General features: G+C 65.1%; 1 protein-coding gene and 1 non-coding gene across 2 annotated transcripts; both read right to left on the reverse strand.

The window, feature by feature from the left end:
* Positions 1-1,496: 1,496 nt before the first annotated feature.
* On the reverse strand, positions 1,497-8,243 carry EIF4A1 (eukaryotic translation initiation factor 4A1). The gene is made up of 11 exons (XM_044417226.1): positions 8,196-8,243; positions 6,950-6,998; positions 6,444-6,576; positions 5,308-5,447; positions 4,343-4,511; positions 3,906-4,015; positions 3,625-3,768; positions 3,169-3,306; positions 2,749-2,838; positions 2,391-2,470; positions 1,497-2,294 (listed from the first exon to the last, which is right to left on the reverse strand). Exons 1-11 carry the CDS (start codon positions 8,216-8,218, stop codon positions 2,150-2,152), a joined length of 1,221 nt encoding a protein of 406 aa, XP_044273161.1. The 5' UTR covers positions 8,219-8,243; the 3' UTR covers positions 1,497-2,149.
* LOC123016723 lies at positions 4,089-4,221 on the reverse strand. Its single transcript, XR_006413470.1, has one exon. It is a non-coding gene; the product is annotated as a small nucleolar RNA SNORD10 (small nucleolar RNA).
* Positions 8,244-8,401: the final 158 nt, after the last annotated feature.

The raw sequence follows: 8,401 nt of genomic DNA on the forward strand, positions 1-8,401 counted from the left end.
CGGGGGACGTGCTTCCAGGCGGAAGGTGCTCTCCGCTGGCTGGGTGCCCGCCCCGGGCGCCTTCGGCCTCAGCCCCGTCCCCCCTCCATGCCGGCTGCAGCCCCACGGCGCCCGGGGGGCTGGCCCAGGGGCTCTGCTCCTTGCGCAGGGCAGCCCTCCCAGGCAGGCAGGGAGGCCGCTGGGGGGCTCGCTCCGCGCGCTCCTGGCCAGAGCCGGCCTGCAGGCTGCTGGCCGGGGAGGCTGGGAAGCCGCCCGCCACCCTTCGGCGAGCGCCACGCTGCAGCCGGACGAGGTGGCCCAGGAGCGCCCATGGCTCCCCGCCGGCCTGCGGTGCCCCCCACCCTCCTCTGCCCCGGGCGAGTCTCCCACGAACGGCCCGACGGGGATGGGGATGGGGACAAGGACGGGGATGGGGATGGGGACAAGGACGGGGATGGGGACTGGGCGGCCCACCCGCCCCAGCTGCCGCTTGCCTACAAGAAAGCCGCCGACGGGCCGGGCGAGTCTGGCAGCCCGTGCTGTGCATGGCACTGCATGCCCGTGCGCCCGCGGGGGCCGCACTGCACCCCTCGCGGCGAACGGCGGCCCCCGGGGACGGCAGCGAGGGCCTGCGCGCCCCCCTTTAGGGCAGGTGGCGGGACAGGGCTGTGGAGCCTGGCGTGCGGCACCCGAGTTGAGTGGCGGGACAGAGCCGTCCGTGGCGGGCAGCCCAGCTGCTTTTGGGGGGTTCGGAGGGCGGCGCTGAGGCTCGGGGGGTCATGCCGCCTCCCCCCACTGGGCCCCCTGCTGGGTTGGGGGTTCTCAGAGCCATGCCCCACCCCCGCAGGAGGGCCCCAGGGCGATGACCTTGCTTGGGGAAACCAGAGGAGGCTGCCCCCCCGCCCCCCGTTTTCCCGGCCGGGGCGGCACTGAAGAGGACGGAGGCCCAGAGGCCCGGCTCCCTTTCCAGCAGAGCATCGGAGCGGCACGAGGGGCTGCCCTCCTGCCCCACATGGGTGACGGTCGCCCTCCAAGAGGGCAGGGTGGGGCTCGGCAGCAGCTCCTAGTCAGACGGGCACCCCAAGGTTGATTGGGTGAGAAGTGCACTCCACCCCAGCAAAGCATTTTCAGGTCGTCAGAGCCTTCCAGAGCCACGCTGCTAGTCCTCATTGGCACCTAGGAAGCCTCTCCTCCCAGGGGCCTTCCCTGCTCCCAGCTGGTTTCCACCGCTTCACGGTCAACTTGCTTGCGCCAAGTGGAACCAATTCCCAGTGGTCCAAATCTGGCGAAAAACTGGACGGGTTGAGCTCTTCATCCGAGGGAAGGAATCAACACCCAGCACAGGATCTGGGCAGCAGCCGCTCCGGCTACTTGGAGAGTTGCCCCCAGGACCCCCCTGCAAAGCCAGGCACCGAGTGTCTTTGCTTGCCCGGCTGAGCCCCCCACCTTCTGCCGCCGCCTCAGCAGAATCCCGAGCGCGCCTGGCCAGCCCCTTACAAAATCACCAAAAGCGAGTGTGTTTTCTCAAGATCACGTTTATTTTGGTCACTGTAACTTTCCTTTTGAATAAATAATAGCTATACAAAAAAGTAAGTTGCACACACAGATTTTTTTTTTGCTGTATGAAAATTTTCAATTTTTTAAGGTTTTTATGTTAAGAAAATGATGGGAAAAGGTCTCGTTTCGTTTAAAGGAAAACATCTGGCAATTTGTTTAAACCAATGATTTTAGGCAGGGAGAAACAAAAACCATGACCTTACTGAGGTAGGTTTTAGATTCTCAAGCTTTTTCGTCTTTCATTAGCACCACAATTCTGTAGAAAGCTTTTGAACTACAAAGTTTTTGGTGGCCTGGCACAAAAGGTGAGGAGATGAGAAGCTGGGAATCCAAGCTTTCGATCGCGTCCCCCCCACGCAAAATAATACCTGACTTGGGCTCTGGATTCAAGAGCTAAGCTGGACAACTGAGCTACGAAATGAAGTCACAAGAAGTGGGAGAAGGGAAGATACTGAGACAGAGAGAAAAGCGCCAGTAAACACGAAAGATTTCATTTTGCCTCCAAAAGTGACATTTATTCAAAAGGCAAGAAAACTCAAAAATAGAACAGGGCAGGGAATTCTGTGCCCAGGGAGAGGCTGTTACAGGCACGGCGGGCCCCCGGCGAGGCGGCTCAGATGAGGTCGGCCACGTTGAGCGGCATCTCCTCGATGGAGGTGTTGTAGAAAGTCTCAATGTCGCGCAGCGTGCGCTTGTCCTCTTCCGTCACCATGTTGATCGCGACTCCTTTCCGTCCAAAGCGGCCACCTCGACCGATCCTGCGGGGGGGGGGGGGGGCAAAGGGTCAGCGGGGAAGCGGACAGCGAGGGGGAGCGCGGGAGCTTCCGGAGAGCCCCTCCGAGAGGTGTGCTCACCTGTGGATGTAGTTCTCACGGTTGGTGGGCAGGTCGTAGTTGATGACCAGGGACACCTGCTGCACATCAATTCCACGAGCCTGGGGGGAGAGGACAGGGCAGCTGCGGCACCCGGCTCGAGCGCGGCGGGTGGGTGGGCGAGGGGGGCCCTCCGGCAGGGCAGCCGCTCGAGCGGCCGGGGAGTTGTGGGCTGCGACAAGTAGCAGGGAACTCGCACGGTTCCTGCTGTGGAGAAGAGCAGCCGGCCCCGTTACTGTGCCAAGGAGCTACAATCTGCCCAGAGCACGGCGCCAGCTGGGCAGAGAGGGAATCTCCTTGCGGGTGGGCGGGTGGGCGGAGGAGCAGGGCCCCCACTCACCAGCAAGTCCGTTGTGATCAGGACGCGGCTGGAGCCGGAGCGGAACTCCCGCATGATGACGTCGCGCTCCTTCTGGTCCATGTCTCCATGCTGCGGGGACACGGGGGGCTCGTTGGGACGGCACTCGTGGCTCCCCCGGGAACGCCACCCCCCCCCCACTGGCGCAGGACGGACGAGCTCAGCCCAAGGCCCTCCCCGCCAACCTGGGCCCAGGCGGGGCGGAGGAACAGCTGAAGGAAGCCCGGGGTCTCCAGTCACACGTTTTTCCCGGAGACAGCAGTGCCCAAGCGGGCCAGATGCTGCCCAGTGGGCGCAGCCCGGCCCGGCCCGGCCCCCTCCGCTCCCCTGCACATGACTTCCACGGCGGAGGGCAGACTGGGCACCGGGCCCTCCCAGACAGCCCCCGCGCCGGCCACCCACCATGGCGGAGACGGTGAAGTCCCGGGCATGCATCTTCTCTGTGAGCCAGTCCACCTTCCTCCGGGTGTTGATGAAGATCACCGCCTGGGTGATGGTGAGGGTCTCGTACAGATCGCACAGGGTGTCCAGCTTCCACTCCTACGAGGAGACAGGAGGGGCCGAGCTTGAAGCCCAGCGAGGCGGAGACCCCGCCTCTCCAAACCAACGGCCCCGGGGCCAGCCGATGCCCAGCGCCGCAGTCCGACGCCTGCGTCCCGGGGGCACAGGAACACCGGGGGCGGTGTGCCTTTTCCCAACTGGCTTCCAGCCGCTGGATGCAACTCGGGACTGCTTCCCAAGCTTCTGCAGGACCCCCCCACGAGTAGAGGAGGAGCAGAGGTTCCGTGAGGCCGGGTGCCGGCCCCGGTGAGGCGCAAGGCCTCTGCCCGCTGCAGGAGAGCCGCTGGCGGCACGTACCTCCCGCTCCACGTTGATGTAGAACTGCCGGATGCCCTCCAGGGTCAGCTCCTCCTTCTTGACCAGGATGCGGATGGGGTCCCGCATGAACTTCTTGGTCACTTCCAGGACGTCCATGGGCATCGTGGCAGACAGGAGCACCACCTGGGGGGGGGAAGGACAATTCTGACCCCAGGCCCTCATCCCCAAAGCCCCGTTCCGGATGCGAGCCCCGGCGCCTCTTCGGCTCCACCAGGACCGCAGGAGAGCCAAGGCCCTCCCACCCAGCGACTGCCTCTTACCTGCGTGTTCCCACTCAGCTTCTGGAAAATGTCATAGATCTGGTCCTTGAAACCCCGGCTCAGCATTTCGTCGGCTTCGTCGAGCACAAACATCTTGATAAACTTGGGTGCTGCAAAGGCAGAAGGCGGCGCTGTGCTGGGAGGAAAATGGCGGCGCGGCCCTTGCGGGACAGCCCCGTCGCTGTCCTCAGGAAAGCAGGCGGCTGTGATCACTCCCCCCGAGCCCAGCCGCCCCCCGGTGCAGTAGAACACCGGCCGGGAGGCACGCCGGCGGTGCAGGGGTCAGATGACACGCATGGGAGCCTCATCACGGGACAGTGCCAGCACGGCCGCGCACTCGCCCAGCCTCCCTGGCGGAGCTCGCGCAAGAGCCCGTTCCCCCCCCCCCACAGCGCCCGGAGATGCGCGGAATGCCGCCCTCCCGCAGCGGCACTCACACAGGTATCTCCTGTTCAGCATGTCGAACACCCGCCCGGGGGTGCCAACTATGATATGGGGGGCCTCCATCTGCAGCTTCTGAACTTCGGCCCGGACGTTCGTCCCTCCTATACAGGCGTGGCACGAGGCGCCCATGTAGTCTCCCAGGGCCATCACCACCTTCTGGATCTGTGGGGAGAGGGGGGGAGTCAACGGGGCCGAGCGAGGCCTGCACACCACCTGCGTCAACGCTGGGGGGGGGGGCGGACTCTCCACCCCAAGAGCCCAGGTGGCCACAAGGCAGCACAGTCCTCAGGCCGCCCCAAGCACAGGTGGCCACACTTGTTCTCCCGGGATGAACCGGCGAGCGGCCACTGGGAGGAATGCCGTGCTGGGATGAACTGGGACGGCTGGTGTTCCCCTGCTAGATACAGGAATGCCCCTGGCCCAGACAGCAAGGGCTGGGGGGCCAAAGGGGACGGGAGAGCCCCGCTCAGCCAACACAAGGCACGTGGCAAGATGCAGCTGGAGCAGCGCAAGTTCCTCCCGTCTCCAGCGACATTCCGTCCGGAAGCACTCCTGACATTTTGAATGACAACTCCCAGGATCTCTGAGCGCTGGCTGTGATGGTTGGGGGAGATGGGAGTTGAAATCCAAAACAACAGGGGGTGGGGGGGAAGATGCTCTTTGGCATAGCACTTGGGCAAGAGCAAGGAGAGCCTTGTCAGATTGACAGTGTCCAACGCCAGCAGAACGGATGCAGCCCATGGCCAAAAGCGGGAGCCAGCCTCTTTCTGACCCACGCGAAGAGATCAGGCGTGGCCTGTCACCGCTGCAGAAGACGCTCACAGGCCTGGGCCCACCCGGCACACTGGCTTTATTTGGCTGGCAAGGAGCGGCTCACGGTGGGCAACAGAGAATCCGGGCCAAGCCTTCTTGCCCTTTGCATGAGGAACGCCGAACAGAGCCGCCGCGCGGGACCTACCTGCTGGGCCAGCTCTCTCGTTGGGGCCAGCACCAAGGCCTGGGTCGCCTTCAGGTCCAGCTCAATTTGTTGCAAGATGGAGATGGCAAAAGTGGCTGTTTTCCCAGTTCCAGACTGGGCTTGGGCAATCACATCGTAACCTGGGCAGGCAGAAAGGGGGACGGGGTCAGAACCTGGGGGGTCGCACAAGGCCCCAGAAAGAAGAGCAGGAATCAACGGGTGGCAGAGCAAGTGCGCCCAAGACTCCTTCAGCGGCACAGAGGAGGCCTGTTCCCTCCGCATGAACCAACAAGCAGCCACGGAAGAGAGGCTGAGCTGGGATGAATGAGGACAATTCCTGTTCCCCCGCTAGATTTAAGTCAGCAACCACTCGAGAAGGTGCTTCCTTGCCCAGTAGCGAGGGGTGGTGAGACTGGGAGCTCGGGAGGAGCAGAACATTTCTGGTGCGCCTGGCGCATGTGGCATCTGCCTGGGGGAGGGAAGAACCCAGCAGCCACCTGGAGCTGGACGGCTCTCTGGCAGCATGACGAAGGGCCAGGAAAAAGCACCACACCCTTCCGTTGCCGAGACCCGTGGAATGGCTGTCGGAACAGACCGGCCTCCTCAGGGAATGCCCCCGAGACGTGCCAAACCAACTCCATCCCTCTTCGGCTTATGAACTGCTACGCAGGAATTTCGTTTAGATATAAAGTGCTATGTGTATTTTGCAAATTAAATAAGCATACTGGCTCAGGATGACGGGAGCTGCAGTACAACACTTTTGGAAGACACTTGATTGGTGAAGACTGCAACTAGTAAGGCTGAGCTTAGTGAGAGCCAGCAGATCGGCCCTGAAAAAGCATCATTGGTTGTTAATTACCTTGTACTGGGGGAAAGGGGTTCAGATCCCGGCTCAGCAAGGAAGCAGCCCAGACACTAAACCTTCAGGGCAGTACACGTATCTGCCCCAGGCCCTTCCCTGGCCGCCAGCTGTTTGCAGCCAGGTAACCTCCCACTTTACCGGTCTCCTTTTGCAAAAGGGAAGTTTTCCAGTCTACAGTGCCTATCATTCCCCCCCATGCTGCCTGGGGATGACAGGAGCTGTACTTCACCGGGTTCCTCTTAAAAAGTGCCTGCGCACACTCGGTCAACCTCACCCTTGATACAAGGGAGAATGGCTCGCTGTTGGATGGCAGAGGGCTTCTCAAACCCGTACGCATAGATGCCTCGCAGGAGGGACTCCGATAAGTTCATGTCATCGAAGCTGTCAACAATTTCATTCCAGTTGCTCTGCAGGGAAAGACAGGCAGTGAGCCCCCACGGCTGCCCATCTCCGCCCTGAGCGCCTGTGAAGGAGCCCCGCAGCTCCCCCACTAGGCTCCCCGGGCCATCTGCAGGCTGCCATGCACGTCCTGGGGAAAGCGAACATCGGAAATCAACAGGGAAGCAGCTGTCCTTTCCTGGGCATGCACATCTCCGGGAGAGGAGCTCCCAGCCCGGTGAGTCGCCCCCTGCAAAGCCCTCACCGTGTCCCCGAGAGCCCACCCAGGCTGCTCAACCCACTGGTACTGCAGGACCCTTCTGGCCCAGAACCTCCCTCCCCACCTCCTCGAACTCCCCACCCTTCCAACACCCCCACCGAGGGCCCTGCCACCACGCTCACCTCAATGACGCCATCGGGGTCCATCCCATCGGGGCCATTATCTCTGGGTCTAGGGAGAAAGAAGCAGCGTCACGAAGAGGAGCAGGCAAGGAGAGCCCACGGGGCGCTTGGCCACCCCCTCCCTCCCTCCCTCCCTCCCTCGGCAGGGCCACTGCCCGCTCTGGGAGCCGCAACCCGAGCCATCGAGAGCACCAGGCCGGGGGCGCCCCAGAAAAGCCGGGGCAGCGGAGAGAGGGGGCCACCCGCCGAGGAAGCGGGGGCCCCGACCCTGCGAGGCCGCCCGCCCGCGGATCGCGAGGCCCGGACGCCGCCCGGCGCCCCGCCGGCCTCCCACGTGCTCCCCTCGCCGCTTCCGCCTCTCCTTTTACGGGCGCGAGGCTCCTCCCCCTCCCGCGCCTCGGCCTCGGGCCGGTGACGTCACGGGCCCAGAGTTCCCGGATGCGAAGCAGCAGGACAATGGGCAAGAAGGAAAATGGACGCGCCCGCCGCGGGGGGGGGGCAGCGGCCCCCGCTCTGGAAATGGACGCGTCCGCGCCGAGCCTGCGGGCGCCCGGGGCGGCCTCGCCCTGCGGCGCCCCTCGCGCGGGACATACCAACGGCGGGGCGGGGCGGGGGAGGCGAATCGGGGCAGGCCGCGCAGGAGCCGGGGAGCGTGCGGAAGAGAAAGGACCCAAAATGGCTGCCCCGCGGAAAGGGGGAGGAGGAAGGGCCGCCCTTCCGCCCCCGAGGAGCGGCGCCCCGGCCCGGAGCCCGTCCCCTCCCGCCCCGGAGAGGGCGATCCCGCCCGCCGCAGCGCGGGGAAGGGTGGGCGCGAGGCGAGCAGGCGGCGGGAAAAGGGCGAGGCAGCGCCATTGCGGGCGGGCGCCTCCCCCCGCAATGGCGTCACTGCTCCGGACGGAGCTCGCCCTGCTGGGCCGCCGGTCCGGAGGGCGCTCGGCCCTCGCGGCCTTCGGCGGCGGCGCGCTTCCTCCCCGAAAGGAAGCCGGGCCCGGCCGTGAGCCACGGGAGCGCGAGGCCGAGCGCAGCCGGGGCGAGGGAAGCGTCGGCCACGTGGAAGGGCCGGCGGGGAGCGGCGGCAGCGCTGGCACGCCGCGGGGAAGCCCGGGCGCGCGGGCGGGCGCCGCCTGGCAGGGAGCGGCCGGCGCTCGAGGCGCCCCCGTGCGCGGGCGCCGAGTTGTTCGGTCCGGGCGGGCGGGGGCCTGGCCGGGCGGGCGGCATCCTGGCTCGCTCACTCGCGCGCACTCACCGGCTCTCTTGACTCGCAGACATTCTGAGGAAAAGGTCTTGGCCCCGCCCGCTCCGCGCCACCTTATAACCGCCGCGCGGGCCCCGCCCACTGGCCCCTCCTTCATTGGCCTCCTCGCATCGGCCCGCCCGCCCGGCGCGCCGCCGCCATTGGCCTGCCCGATCGGATCGGCCCGACCGGCTTCGTTCCCATTGGCTCGCCCCCGG

The sequence above is a fragment of the Varanus komodoensis genome, unplaced genomic scaffold (assembly GCF_004798865.1).
Source record: "Varanus komodoensis strain SLA01 unplaced genomic scaffold, ASM479886v1 scaffold87, whole genome shotgun sequence".
Lineage (NCBI taxonomy): Eukaryota > Metazoa > Chordata > Lepidosauria > Squamata > Varanidae > Varanus > Varanus komodoensis.